Source organism: Natator depressus, chromosome 14 (genome assembly GCF_965152275.1).
Source record: "Natator depressus isolate rNatDep1 chromosome 14, rNatDep2.hap1, whole genome shotgun sequence".
Taxonomy (NCBI): Eukaryota; Metazoa; Chordata; order Testudines; family Cheloniidae; genus Natator; species Natator depressus.
The window spans coordinates 275,422-291,115 of record NC_134247.1 but is presented as its reverse complement, the minus strand read 5'-3'; the positions used below and the strand labels follow the sequence as shown (position 1 = coordinate 291,115).

The window sequence follows — 15,694 nt, the reverse complement described above, 5'->3', positions numbered from 1 at the left end:
GCCGCCCAGTGACTACAGGGCAGGCCCGACCCTGCACTCACGGGGTGGCGGGAAGTGGAGTGACCTAGCCCCAGACTGCTCCGCTCTGCTCCCCTGGCTCATGGCCTTGGGAGGCGGGGGGGAACTGCCCCCCAGTACTCACCAGCAGCGCGGCTGGGGTGGGAAGAGGTGGGGCAGGGGCAGAACAGGGGCTATGGGGAAGAGGTGGAGTGGAGACAGGAGAGGGGGCAGTTTTCAGGGGATCGGGCTAGCTACTGGAACAGCATGCTGCTGTGTAGGGCACCAGGAAATCTGGGGCAACGTTGTGCCTCAAATTTCCTGGTGCCCTAAACAGCTGCGTATTTTGCGTATGGGTAAGGACAGCCCTGGTTGTTGTGGATCACCACCTCAACATGATTCAGCAATGCGATACTGTTGTAAAAAAAAAAGAAAAAAAAGAAAAGAAAGAAAATGCAATTTTAGGTTGCATTAACAAAGGCATAGCATAAAAGTCATGGGAGGTGATAGTACTGCTCTACTTGGTGCAGGTTAGGCCTCAGCTGGAGAACTGTCCAATTTTGGTCACCACTGTGTAGAAAAAATGTAGAGAAACTGGAAAGGATCCAGAGACGAGCAACAAAGATGATCAAAGTGATGGAATGCAACCCATATGAGCAAAGGCTGAAGGAATTGGCTATGTTTAGTTCAGAAAAGGGGGGATATGATAAACTGTCTTCAGATATTTGAAAGGCTACCATAAAAAAGATGGAGAAAAGTTATCATCTTTTGCCATGGACGGCAGGACAAGAGGCAGTGGGTTCAAATTAAAGCATAACAGATTTAGGTTAAATCTCAGGAAAAACTTCCTAACTGTATGAACAGTAGGACAATGGTGCAGTCTGCCAAGCGAGGTTGTGAAAGCTCCTTCACTGGAGATTGTCAAAAGGAGGCTGGATAGCCATCTGCCTTGGATGGTTTAGACACAACAAATCCTGCATCTTGGCAGGGGGTAGGACTAGATGACCCATGCGGTCCCATCTAACCCTATGATTTTATTATTCTAAATTTTGCATATCTTGTAAATGTATGTACAGAGCACCTAGAGCAGACCCATAGATCTCTGTATATGTAAGGGCTTGTCTTCACTACAGCGCTAAATCAGTGCCAATGCAATTCACGCAGAAGCATCATTTTAGCAGGTCGGGTGAAGATGCGATGAGTCGATGGGAGAGCGCTCTCCCGTCGACATAATTAATCCACCTCAATGAGAACCGGAAGCTATGTTGACAGGAGAGTGTCTCCTGCTGACAAAGTGCAGTGTAGACACTGTATTAAGTCAGTGTAAGTTACGTTGTTCAGGGGGTGGTTTTTTTACACACCTGAGTGATGTAATTATGTCGACTTAAGTGGTAGTGTAGACAAGGCCTCAGCTACGCAGTGGAGAGAGACATTGCTCTAGTAGAGTGTGAAATTAATCCCAACGGGGCAGAAATAGATCTTAGTTTATAGTGTTCCTCTATAAATTTTCTAATCCACCTAGATAACATTTGTGAAGAGACAGCCTGACCTTTATGATTGTTCACATAAGAAATAAAAGAGTGGAGGACTTGTGAAATGTTAGTCTTGTTTGGATAGTAGGCTAGGGTTCTCTTAATATCAAGTGTATTTAACTTTGATTCATCCTTCTGACTGTGAGGGCTAGGAAAGAAAACTGGCAAATGTATTGTTTGGTTAATGTGAAAATCATAAACCACTTTGGATAAGAATCTAGGGTTAGGCCAAAGCACCACCTTGTTTTTGTGAAATATAGGGAAAGAAGGATTAGCCATTAGGGCACGTAACTCCCTCACTCATCTGGCTGATGTTATGGCAACTAAGAGTTTTCAATACACAAACGGAATAGTGAGCAGTCACCATAGGCTCAAATGGAGGCTTCATGAGATGAGTTAGAACTAAATTGAGTTTCCATAATGGATCCAGATCTTTCACCAGTGGATACATTCTGAAAAGCTCTTTCATAATTTTTGATTGTATTGTGTGCAAAGACAGATCTATTATCTACAAGTATGTGGTGTGTTGAAAGAGCTGCTAAGTGACCTTTTACAGATAATATAAGGAGAGCTGAAACTTTTAACTGAAATAAATATTCTAGGATAAATTGAATTGGCACTAAAAACAGAGGTACAGGTTTGCTCTGCATCACTTCACAAATCTAGCCCCTTTGAAATCATAATACTTTCTAGTTGGTTGTTCTCTTGCATTAAGTAACACCTATTACAACTCTAAAACACAAGATTTTTCATAGTCTTCTAAAGTCCTATAGCCTACGCAGTCGAATACAGTAATAGAGGATCTGGGTGGTAAATCTTGCCCTTCTCTTGGGACAAAACAATCCAGTAACACTAGAAGAAGTTTGTATATTCCCTTGGAAAGTTCCAGGAGGAATGTGTACCACTGTTGTCTTGCCCATGTTGGAACCACTAATTTTATTTTGGTTACCTCTTATCCCCTTTATCACATTTTAAATAAGCACAAAGTAGGGGAAAGTGTAAAAGAGGCCTTTCCCCAATTCACAAGAAAGGCATCTGATATGAACAAACTGTCTGTGCCCACTCTTGAGCAGAATGGAAGGCACTTTGTATTGCGTCTGGTGGCAAACAGATGTATGTCCGAAAACCCTCCCAGGTTGAATATGTCATTTATCACTGCTCTCTTTAGTGGCTACTTATATAACTCCATCACATCTCTGCTCAGTTGATCCACTAGGCTGTTGTCCTTCCCCAACAGGTGAAGAGCAGTGGGATAAAGGCTGTACTCAGTACACCAATCCCATAACTAGACTTTGAGCAATTGGGAAGAGTGAAGGCCTCTGTTTGTTGATATAATACATTGCTGTTGTATTGTCCATGACCCTGTACTACCCTTGCCTGAATCTGAGGAAGAAAGGACTTAAGAGCTATACAAATCACTCTCAGTTCCAGAATATTTATATGTATTCTCTTCTCTTAAGAGCTCCAATGACCTTGAATCATAAGAGTGCTTAGATGTGCTCCCCATCCCCTTTTGTATGCATCTGATGTAATTGTCATTGATAGAGCTGGAGGAGTGAACAACAGCCCTTTCAGAACATTTGCACTTAGAATCCATCATGTGGAATATAGTAGAATATTTTCTGGAATGATTAATTTCTTTAACATACTGTACTTTGTGTATCTCCTCACTAGCCGCTCTCATTCCGAGTCAATGAAATGGCTTAAGTGGCTGAGGAATGGCTTAAGTGGCTGAGGCCACTAAGCCCATGAGCATTAGAGAAAACATTACTCTTTGGGAACAATGTTGCTGAAGTGTGTCTATAAGAGATTGAAGCCTGTGAAGCTTCTCACAAGGTAGGGAAGCCCTACTTACTTAAGCATCAAGAACTGCTCCTATGAAGGGGCTTGTGTGTACAGGATGTAGCAAGGACTTTTTCCATGTTCTTTGAGAGTTTAGGACTCTTTATAAACATGTGTGACAAATGTCCATGAAAACTGCATTCTGAGAATCTTGAGGACCCAGTCATCTAGAGAAGGGTAGACAAAAATGCCCAGCCTTCTTAGATGAGCTGTCACAAAAGACAGATAGACCAAAAGATAGTACGTTGTACTGGAAGTGATGCTGGATGTGATGGAACCATAAAACAGAACTACTTGCCGTAACTTAGTCTGATAAAAATATGGAAATAAGCATCCTTTAAATCGAAAGCTGCAAACCAGTCTAGGGTGGAACAGGAAGATAAGACACCAGTATCAACATGTAGAAATTACTGGTGAATGCATTGAGCTTTCCCTATATCTCCCGTGTGTAATAGGGACTAAATCTTAGCTCTTAACACACTCTCATGAGAGGAATCCCTGAACGGGGAAGGGTGAGGAGGGCTTAGTGGAGGTAGGGTTTTTTAAATGAATGGCATAACTATCTTCTATAATCTCTGGTATGGAGATGTTATGGACTTCCATGAGTTAGTTTGTTCTTGATGGATAGGGAGGAGAGTGTTGAGACAGAATGATCTGGAGCTTCTGATCCTCATGTCAAACCTGAGTTCTTTGATGTAGCACCCAAAACATCAAATAGTAGACACATGGTTTCTTCCAGAGTTACAGATGGACATTTCAAAGCCATAGCCATCCTATTCATAAGTTTGTTAAATTGTGAAGTGCTCTTCATCTGGCAAGGAATCAGTTTCCACTTCAGGCTCCAATTCCATCTGAGCCTGAGCGTCTTCTTCCTCCAACAGAATGTCAGAAACTATGGTGGGAGACTGAACTTTAAAGACAGGAGCAGTGGCTGAATCCAAAAAACTTGGATCTGATGAACGAACTTTTCCTTGATGGTTTAGGGGAAAGGGACTTCTACACCAATGAGGCCATGGAATCTCCCTGTGGGGTAGAGATGACTTCTGATAGGGCTATACAGACCACAGTGAAACTTGCCAGTCTGGCCAGTATGCACCTTTTGACACCATCTCATAGCCTGGCGGGTAAAACAGTGTATGAGGTCCATATCTGGAAGAACCCTCTGTGTTCTGAGGGTGAAATCATGGAGGGAATTCCAGCTTAATCCAATCCAGTTCTTCTGACTCTGGATCCAACACAAATGGAGAAACTATAGAACCTACTATGTGTAAGATCTTGAAAGGTGAGATCATCTTATTAGGGAAACCTAAAGGTGATATAGGGGGTGGTAAGAAGTGTCCACAGAAAAATGAGACAATTCTTCTGATCACTTGCTGTTTCTTGGGAGTAGAGATCTGAGAAAGGTAATTTGCAGGAGCTTTCCTCTTCTCCTAGGAAGTCTCATTGTTTCAGTAGACAACCAGACTGCAAATCTCCACAGTTAACTTCCACTCCACAGTAACTAATGCTGCTGAAGAAACTGCTGTCAGTTCCAGGGCTGCCTTCAGATGCCGTGGTGCTCTTGGAACTGTTAACTGAGATTCACACAGAGATTCAATCTGATCAGCTCTGTTCAGTTTAGGATCTGACAGGTCTGAGGAATGTCCTCAGTGCAACTTGGCCCTGCTAACCAAAGCCTTCTTATCCTTTGCCATCTTCTTTGGAACTGAATTAAACTGATCCAGTGGCTTTTCTCACAGTGTGGCACTTATCTCAGAACTTGATGTTGGCGGTGCCTTCAAGGCTTTTTCTGTTGGATCTGGTGACTAAGGAATGAACCATATGGCCACTATGGAACTCAGTCCTGGGGCTGAGTCTGGAGTCTTCATCACAGTGCTGCTCTTCTTTTTAAATCCACTTGTGTCCAGAGCTGACACTGGCCTCTCTGTCTTGCATTTGGATCTTCCCCTGTTCTTTTCCCTCTCCTCATGATCTGTTATTTCTGTTGTCTAATTAGGGTCCAATCTTGCAAGGTGTTGAGTGCTCTCCTTTTCCATTGTTTTCAAAAGAAGTACAGCATGCTCAGCATCACAGGATCAGGCTTTTAGGCTTTGTCTACATTACACTTCTTTCTTTAAAATCTCCTACATTGCCAACACAGGTGGATATGCAACAAGGTATCAATGGTGGGAAATTTTAGTGGAAAAGGTCCAGTGTATTCACAGCTCGAATAGGAATTACTGTGGCCAGGACCTTTATCCTCATCTGTACAAACACTGATGCTATGTACTTTCCTTTTTATGTACTTTGCTAGTAACAGTCAAGTACTTACCTTTGCTTTTCTTCTACCTTTTTCATTCCCCTGTACTCACATGGAATTGTCTTTTCCATCCTTTTCTGTAGTATTTTCTTTCTGTTCTGTAGGTCAGTAGAGTCCACAGTGTCACTTTATCAATCTTCTCTTCATTTGCCTTTTATTTTGAAAAGGGTTGTTTGAAGTATGTCTTAGTTGTTTGTTCTTGAAAGAAAAACTGCAATAATGATAATTACATGCTAAATATATAAAAAAGAAACCTTCAACACAGCTTTTAGAAATACCTCTTTACTAGATGGGGGCTTATCATATGATGGGGTGCAAGCAATACATCATGTACAAGTTATTTACATACTGTTGTACATACTACTTGTATAAAGAAAAGGAGGACTTGTGGCACCTTAGAGACTAACCAATTTATTTGAGCATAAGCTTTCGTGAGCTACAGCTCACTTCATCGGATGCATACTGTGGAAAATACAGAAGATGTTTTTATACACACAAACCATGAAAAAATGGGTGTTTATCACTACAAAAAGTTTTCTCCCCCCCCCCCACTCTCCTGCTGGTAATAGCTTATCTAAAGTGATCACTTTCCTTACAATGTATATGATAATCAAGGTGGGCCATTTCCAGCACAAATCCAGGGTTTAACAAGAACGTCTGAGGAACTGGGGGGGGGGGGGAAGGGTAGTAGGAAAAAACAAGGGGAAATAGGTTACCTTGCATAATGACTTAGTCACTCCCAGTCTCTATTCAAGCCTAAGTTAATTGTATCCAATTTGCAAATGAATTCCAATTCAGCAGTCTCTCGCTGGAGTCTGGTTTTGAAGTTTTTCTGTTGTAATATCGCAACTTTCATGTCTGTAATCGTGTGACCAGAGAGATTGAAGTGTTCTCCGACTGGTTTATGAATGTTATAATTCTTGACATCTGATTTGTGTCCATTTATTCTTTTACGTAGAGACTGTCCAGTTTGACCAATGTACATGGCAGAGGGGCATTGCTGGCACATGATGGCATATATCACATTGGTAGATGTGCAGGTGAACGAGCCTCTGATAGTGTGGCTGATGTTATTAGGCCCTGTGATGGTGTCCCCTGAATAGATATGTGGGCACAGTTGGCAACAGGCTTTGTTGCAAGGATAGGTTCCTGGGTTAGTGGTTCTGTTGGTGGTATGTGGTTGCTGGTGAGTATTCGCTTCAGTTTGGGGGGCTGTCTGTAGGCAAGGACTGGCCTCTCTCCCAAGATTTGTGAGAGTGTTGGGTCATCCTTCAGGATAGGTTGTAGATCCTTGATAATGCGTTGGAGGGGTTTTAGTTGGGTGCTGAAGGTGACGGCTAGTGGCGTTCTGTTATTTTCTTTGTTAGGCCTGTCCTGTAGTAGGTGACTTCTGGGAACTCTTCTGGCTCTATCAATCTGTTTCTTCACTTCCACAGGTGGGTACTGTAGTTGTAAGAATGCTTGATAGAGATCTTGTAGGTGTTTGTCTCTGTCTGAGGGGTTGGAGCAAATGAGGTTGTATCGCAGAGCTTGGCTGTAGACAATGGATCGTGTGGTGTGGTCAGGGTGAAAGCTGGAGGTAGGAATAGCGGTCAGTACGTTTCCGGTATAGGGTGGTGTTTATGTGACCATCGTTTATTAGCACTGTAGTGTCCAGGAAGTGGATCTCTTGTGTGGACTGGACCAGGCTGAGGTTGATGGTGGGATGGAAATTGTTGAAATCACGGTGGAATTCCTCAGGGGCTTCTTTTCCATGGGTCCAGATGATGAAGATCCATCGGTGATCTTCCTGATAACACCATCCTGGCCACTATGGATGTAGAAGCCCTCTACACCAACATTCCACACAAAGAGGGACTACAAGCCGTCAAGAACACTATCCCTGATAATGTCACGGCTAACCTGGTGGCTGAACATTGTGACTTTGTCCTTACCCATAACTATTTTACATTTGGGGACAATGTATACCTTCAAATCAGCGGCACTGCTATGGGTACCTGCATGGCCCCACAGTATGCCAACATTTTTATGGCTGACTTAGAACAACGCTTCCTCAGCTCTCGTCCCCTAACGCCCCTACTCTACTTGCGCTATATTGATGACATTTTCATCATCTGGACCCATGTCAAGAATTATAACATTCATAAACCAGTCGGAGAACACTTCAATCTCTCTGGTCACGTGATTACAGACATGAAAGTTGCGATATTACAACAGAAAAACTTCAAAACCAGACTCCAGCGAGAGACTGCTGAATTGGAATTCATTTGCAAATTGGATACAATTAACTTAGGCTTGAATAGAGACTGGGAGTGGCTAAGTCATTATGCAAGGCAACCTATTTCCCCTTGTTTTTTCCTACCCTCTCCCCCCCCCCCCCCCCCCCCGTTCCTCAGATGTTCTTGTTAAACCCTGGATTTGTGCTGGAAATGACCCACCTTGATTATCATACACATTGTAAGGAGAGTGATCACTTTAGATAAGCTATTACCAACAGGAGAGTGGGTTTGTGTGGGGGGGGTGGGGAGAAAACCTGGATTTGTGCTGGAAATGGCCCACCTTGATTATCATACACATTGTAAGGAGAGTGATCACTTTAGATAAGCTATTACCAGCAGGAGAGTGGGGTGGGGGGAGAGAAAACCTTTTGTAGTGATAAACACCCATTTTTTCATGGTTTGTGTGTATAAAAACATCTTCTGTATTTTCCACAGTATGCATCCGATGAAGTGAGCTGTAGCTCACGAAAGCTCATGCTTAAATAAATTGGTTCGTCTCTAAGGTGCCACAAGTACTCCTTTTCTTTTTGCGAATACAGACTAACACGGCTATTACTCTGAAACCTGTCATACTACTTGTATGTTTGTTCTTGTACCATTCCTGCTGGGTCAACACCAATTTAAGAGTTATTCTTAGCTCCTGGGAACTGCAATAAAATAAAATTCTGCCTCTTACCATCAGAAGAAGAAAATGGAATGAAGGGATCAAACAAAAACATCTCTTGCCACCATCTACAGTTTGCTAAAGCAGAAGTTGCTCAGGAAAGCTGAATGAACAAAAATTGCCTTCCAGGCAAGAGATCTGCACAAACAGGCATGCCAAGTGAAAGATTTTAAAATCCAAAACCACTTTTGAAATCTGCAACTCATGAGCTAAACACCCAGTGTACAGGACATACAGACCCGTTTAGTAGGAAAAGCATTTTCTAAGGGTCAACCAGATGTCAGAATGTTGTTATAACAATTCATTGAATGGGAATGTTGCTTTCCTCATTAGGGTATCACCATATTAATGCTTCAGCCTTGCACTTCTCACCAGGATGCAGAGCCACATCATACCGAGCTGCTCTAAATCTTCATGTTCAAATTGAAACCATTGGAAATAAGAGTCGCAAAGTTGCTGGAATGTATATTATATAATTATTTCAACACTTTTGAATTCAGGCAAACTGTATAGCAACAGTTGGCTGCAACTATGATGTCAGGCCAAAATTCCTCTGCTTGTTGGAAACCACTGTGCTTTGAGCTGCAGTCACAGCAGGCTCTGGGTGAGGGGAATGCATCATGTTGTTCTGGTCCATGAAGGAAAAATGTAAAAAGTATTTAATCTGATGATGGGACCTTCAAACAAAATAAACTGGGAAAGGGCACAGAGGACACCTCAGATCCAGTACTACATGATCAAAACACAATGAAATAATGGCTACTAAGCATGCAACTTACTACTATTATTTATTATTTATAATACCATATTATTTGTATTACCATTTATATTATCTATATGTTAAAGCAAAACATTTTTGAACAGAACATTGAACAGTTTTTTCAAGTTATTCTTGAGCTGCCTACAGCCATGCTGTACAACTTTGTACTGTGTTCCTTTCAGATCTTAACCTAAGCAGGGTTGTCTAGAGACAGAATTTGGACAGGAGGCCTTCAAGGAGCACCAATGTGCTGCAGGAAGAAGTGCAGGTGATTTAGTAAATCTTTCTTCCATCTTAGGCTCTTAACCTGCAAACACACACGTTGTTAACTTTACTACCATGAGTAGTCCTATTCTTTTCAATAGGACTACTCACAGTAGTAAAGTTAAGCACCTGAATAAGTGTTTGGAGAGTCAGGGCCTTAGTACCAAACCAATATACATCTTCCTGCAATGCTGTTGCAGGTGCCATCCTGCCATTTTCAAAATGAAACAAAAGAGCGATCCTGAGAACTCATGATCATTCAAATGTCATGACATTTTTCATAAGTACAGTGGTGTGCTGGTCAAATTACAATTCACATAAAATTTTTCCTGCAATTTCAGCTGGAAACGTGTTGTAAAGATGCGTTATTTGTACAATGCTTTTAGTTCATCCAATGAAAGATTATAAGTATTATTAATCAGCCTGATTCTCACAGTCTTGAAACTTGTGATGTCACTTACACCTGTGCCAATCAATACCACCAGTGTAAGTGAATGGAAAATTCTGTTTCTATAGCATTTTACACCCATTTTGCACAAGCATAAATGACTACAGAAAGTACAAGCTAGTGCAGAATCAGGGCCAATCTCTTTATACCCCTGGCTTTAAAATGAATATTAAGCAGCTACAGTAAATTGATTGTTACAATATGTAGAATGAGTGCAGTGTTAGTAAGCATAGGAAAATAGCATGCTAAGGTAGCCCACAGAGATACATTTTCCCCTGTCGAACCCACACTCCAGTGTTTCTCAACAAAATTTTGCTTAAAATTGCAAGCTCTGCCTAAAGGCACAAGAGTTTAAATCTTTAGTAGCTGGGAATCTATACTAACCTCCACAGAGCAGGTGGATAAACTGACATTTAATAAAGCCAAACAAATAAAATAGGGTCCAGCTGGAGCTATTCCTCCCTCAGCACCTTTCTGAACCCAGAACTGTGTAGGGGAGACACCCCACTTTGGGGGCACTAGTACGCAAGTGGTGTGCCACCCCTTTCCCTGTGCCCTGGAGGAGATGTGCAGAGAGGAGTCAAAGGGGCTGAAGGTGCCAAAACAAGGACCTCTGGACATTCAGAGAACCATCCACACTTTTGATTGTACTTACTCAGTTACGTGCTGATTGGCTGTCCAACCCTCTCCCTCCTCTCCCCAATAGCTCCTTCACCTGAGCTTCATTTCACACTTGCCTCTCTTATCCTCTTCTCCCCTGCCCTGCCCCCCTCACTTCCCTTCTGTTTCCACTTAGCTAACTCCTCCTAAGTAAACCCACCCAAAATAAGTGAGTGAACAAATAAACAATAAAAATTAAACTGTGGAACTAACCCCACATTTGCTGCCATCACCTTGTTTATTCTGCTAGTGAGTTCTACCCCTTCCCCCACCCTCTGGCTGTCTGCTCTATTTAGACTATAAGCTCTTTAGGGCAGGGGCAGTCCACTACAGTACTCAGAGTTTGTACAGAGCTAAACTTACTGTCAAAGAAATCAATGTTTAACATTGTAGTTCCGGATTTTTTGCATCTGGTGGGAGATTTTTGACTTTCTGGGGTGAGTCTGAGATGATTTGTTGGCTATTAACTTTGGTTGAACTTCAAAGTTGGTTCCTTTGACTGTTAAGTCAGCAGCTGGTGCTCTTTTTTGATCCCCAGTTTCAATATTTTGCTGAGACTCTTCAAACTTCTTGGCTGTGTGGGTAGCTTTGAATTCTATTGCACAAAGAAAAGGAGAGAGTTTATTTGTTCTTCCGTTTGCAATTATGAGTAAGACTGAAGAGTTGAGGAAAACGGAGTTATTTACTGTCAGTACCTTTTGTTCTCAAAATAGAACATAAGAATGGCCCTCCTGGGTCAGATCAAAGATCCATCTAGGTCAGTATCCTGTCTTCTGACAGTGGTCAGTGCCAGGTGCCCCAGAGGGAATGAACAGAACAGGTAATCATCAAGTGATCCATCCCCTGTCACTCATTCCCAGCTTCTGGCAAACAGAGGCTAGGGACACCATTCCTGCCCACCCTAGCTAATAGCCATTGATGGACCTATCCTCCATGAATTTATCTAATTCTTTTTTCAACCCTGTTATGGTCTTGGACATCAAACATCCTCTGGCAAGGAGTTCCACAGGTTGACTGTGTGTTGTGTGTGCACTATTTGTTTTAAACCCGCTGTGTATTAATTTCCTTTGGTGACCCCTAGTTCTTGTGTTATGAGAAGTAGTAAACAACACTTTCTTATCTACTTTCTCTACACCTGTCATGATTTTATAGACCTCACTCATATCTCCCCTTAGCCGTCTCTTTTCCAAGCTGAAAAGTCCCAGTCTTACTAATCTCTCCTCATACGGAAGCCGTTCCATACCCCTAATCATTTTTGTTGCCCTTTTCTGAACCTTTTCCAATTCCAATATATCTTTTTTGAGACGGGGCGACCACATCTGCACACACTATTCAAGATGTGGGCATACCATGGATTTATAGGGAGGCAACATGATATTTTCTATCCTATTATCTATCCCTTTCTTAATTATTCCCAGCATTCTGTTAGCTTTTTTGACTGTCGCTGCACATTGAGTGGATGTTTTCAGAGAACTATCCACAATGACTCCAAGATCTCTTTCTTGAGTGGTAACAGCTAACCCCATCATTTTATATGTATAGTTGGGATTATGCTTTCCAATGTGCGTTACTTTGCATTTATCAACATTAAATTTCATCTGCCATTTTGTTGCCCAGTCACCCAGTTTTGAGAGACCCTTTTGTAGCTCTTCGCAGTCTGCCTCAGTCTTAACTATCTTTAGTAATTTTGTATCATCTGCAAATTTTGCCACCTCACTATTTACCCCTTTTTCCAAATCATTTATGAATATGTTGAATAGGACTGGTCCCAGGACAGACCCCTGGGGGACACCACTATTTACCTCTCTCCATTCTGACAACTGACCATTTATTATATTGCCTTCATAGAGCCGCACAGTAGGTGTTGCATGCCTGGCTATGTAACCAGCTTTGAATAACAGACAAAAAGTTAGGGGACATGTAGATGTCCATTGGGCCCTGCACTCTATTGACTGATTGGTTTAAATTCTTTGCCCCATCTATTTGACCCTCAGTTCCTCTCCATGTCCTAAACCTATTTAATTTTGGGCTGTGTAATAGAGGGGAGTCCATTCAGTATGTGAACAAGAGTCACTATTCTGTCCAACTACTGTTTTGACATTCAGGGTGTGCCACCTCACTCCCCAGCATGGCTCTGGGTCTTTGGGAAAAGCACATATAGTGATGTTAACTTATATGATATGAGACTCAAGACACAAGTGTGGTTAGCTATTGGAGTTGAGACCTAAATACTGTTTAACATTGTGGAAAAGGATAGAATTGGCCAGCAAGACCTGGAACTCTGATGAGGAGGAAATCACCACCAGGAATGATTCCTTCAGTAAGAGATGATACAAGGAGAAAGCTCCCAAGGGCTCAAAGAGCATTTCCATTAACTAGTTTAACATCAAACTCGAATCCAAAGGATGAGTAGTTTCTTGATGGGAGGGTACATATCTGTGAACCCCTTTAAAAATTACTGCATCAAGAGGCGTCTGTTTTGCAGGGACATAGTAGACTAAAATAAACCTTTGCAGTTGTCAACAATACCTTTGACCACAACAGAGAGATAGAAGAAAGTCTAAGGTAACTGAAATTGGGATGATACCAAATAAACGCTTCTACCTTGAGCAAAATTTTTAAACAAGTTTTCTGTATGACCGCATAATATTTCCTGGTGGATGGAGTCTAGGAAGGCTGCCTTGTTCTCCTGAGACAAGCATTAAGGACATCCTGACCTAAAAACCTAGCAGTTATGCTGTCAAGTAAAATGACTTGAGGTTCAAATACCCCATCCTGCTGGGATGACAGATCTTAACTCAGGGAAGGACAAAGACTGAATGGATAATCTTTACACGGGCATAGAAGTTCCAAGAACTAGGTCTGTCATGCACAGGCTCAGACCTGTTGAATCCTCCTCAGCACTATGGGGATGAGAGGAAATGGAGGAAAGGTGTAAAGGAGCACTTTCCTTCTATGTATCAGAAAGACATGATACACACTGCATGTCCTTGCCCACTTTGAAGCAGAATTTTAGCCCCTGGTTGTTCTAATATGTAGCAAACAAGTATGTGTATGGAAGGCTCTCACCTGGTAAAACACTTAGGGTTTGAGTGACCACTTATAATGAACCGCACCCTTTCAACTCAGGTTATTGCCTATGGTATTATTATACCTGTCAGGAGCAGAGGGAAGGGTTGTGGTTTGTTTGGTTTTTTAACCGGGAGTTCCAGGATTTCTATTTTTGAGAGACTCTCTGGGCAAAGATACTACAGAAATAACAACTGTAGCTCTTCTACCCACCAAATTTTGAAAAGATTCTGATGTTACTTAGAGAAAACAAGGGAGCAGTCAAGACAGCTTTATTAGGGGATGAAGTACAAGAAGGGCTCCCCTAGGACTGTCTCACTGGGTCCTCTGCTTCTTATATTCTATGTAAGTCCTTATAATGTGCTCATCACTATGGTATCTGTGCGCCTCACAGTCATCCATGAAGCAATGTGATTAATATCTGTCAGGTGTTTGTTTTCTTATTCTCTCATTCTCATTTCTCATAAGGGGGATATGGGTGTACAGTGGAATTTTTTGTTTTGATGGGGGGTTTTTGTTTTTTAAATATACATATTTCTATGTGTTTGTTAGAGAAGGTAAGGTCAAAGAAACACACCTGGCACTGGGAGCAAAAAATGGTGAAGTTGTGATGATCCTTAGTTCCTGGTGAGAGATTAATTTCATAGTCTTAAATCAGCCCCTGAGAAACTTCTGTCTTCTGCATGGATGAGCTTTATCTATATTGTAGAATGTTCCATAGTGCCAGAGAAGCAGAGTTGTTGACCACGGTCTGTACCTTGGAACTTTAGGCAATCTTTTAGATACTCTGGGCCCTGGCCATTGAGTGCCTTGATGATAAGAATTTAGACTTTAAACTTGATTCAATATTCTATGGGAAGCCAGCATAGACAGTGGAGGACAGGTGTGATGTGTGTGCAGTAGCCAGTGTTGCTGAGGAGATGCTCTGCAGTGTTCTATGCTAGTTGGCATTTCCTCAGCAGGGAAGGTTTAATGCCCAGGTATACTGCATTGCTGTAGTTCAGATGGGAGGTGACAAAGGCACGAATAACTGAGGCCATGTTATCATCTTCCAGGACAGGATGGAGTCTCCTAGCCAACAGAAGAAGTAAAAAGCATTACTTGCATATGCTGCTATGTGAGATCTTAGCATCAATGAGGAATCCAGGAGCACTGATAAATTATGGACTGAACTGACCAATTATGGATGTGTGGCTTCAACCAAAAGAAATTCAACCAAAAGAAATTGCACAATGGTTGTAAACTCTTCAAAATGCATCAGCCCACCAGCATCACCTCTGTCTTGCTCAGGTTCAGCTTCAAACAACTGTTCTTCATCCATTAGCTGATCTTGTCCAAGCACTGGGCCATCTCAGTGGTAGTGGTATGGTTGAATGTGCTGATATGTTATCTACATGTTGCTGGAACTGGAGTCCATGTTGTCTGTCCTAATGGCTGCATATATATATGGAATAGAACTAGAGAGAGAAGTGATCTTGTGGGACTCTACAATGAAAGGTTGAGTAGTGGAAGTAGAGTTTCCTATCATTATTCATTGGGTGTATCCCTCCAGGAAGGGCTCAAGCTATTTTAGTGCAACAGATTTTCTTGATCAAAAGGTAAGTCTTCTATCTGCGTTTGCAGTTCCCTAGGTATGCCCGAGGCCTGTAGCCAGGATGCCTGGCGCATCACTATGGCCGTGGCCCTGGCTGCTGTGTCCATGATGTCTAGAAACACTTGTAGGGCTGCTTTGGCTATGAGTTGAACCTAATTGATGATGGCTCGAAATTGTGACTGTTTCTCCTCGGGGAGCTCTGCTGTGAAAGAGCTAAGTTTCCTGTAGTTATCATAGTCATATTTTGCCAACAATGCAGAATAATTGGCGATTCTCAGTTGTAGGG

General features: G+C 42.1%; 1 protein-coding gene across 5 annotated transcripts in view; it reads right to left on the bottom strand.

Moving 5' to 3' along the window:
- Positions 1-15,694, bottom strand: part of CCDC57 (coiled-coil domain containing 57) — a 148,466-nt gene that overhangs the window by 13,090 nt on the left and 119,682 nt on the right. For 2 of the 5 annotated variants that reach the window (XM_074970543.1, XM_074970545.1), the window contains one exon: positions 8,456-11,340. The exons of 1 other annotated variant lie outside the window; for it this stretch is intronic. In XM_074970543.1, coding sequence (XP_074826644.1) covers positions 11,120-11,340 — 221 coding nt within the window. In that variant the 3' untranslated portion in view covers positions 8,456-11,119. Of the gene's footprint in view, positions 1-5,764; positions 5,882-8,455; positions 11,341-15,694 lie in introns of those variants that run through there. 2 more of the 5 variants (XM_074970544.1, XM_074970546.1) reach the window with 2 other exon arrangements.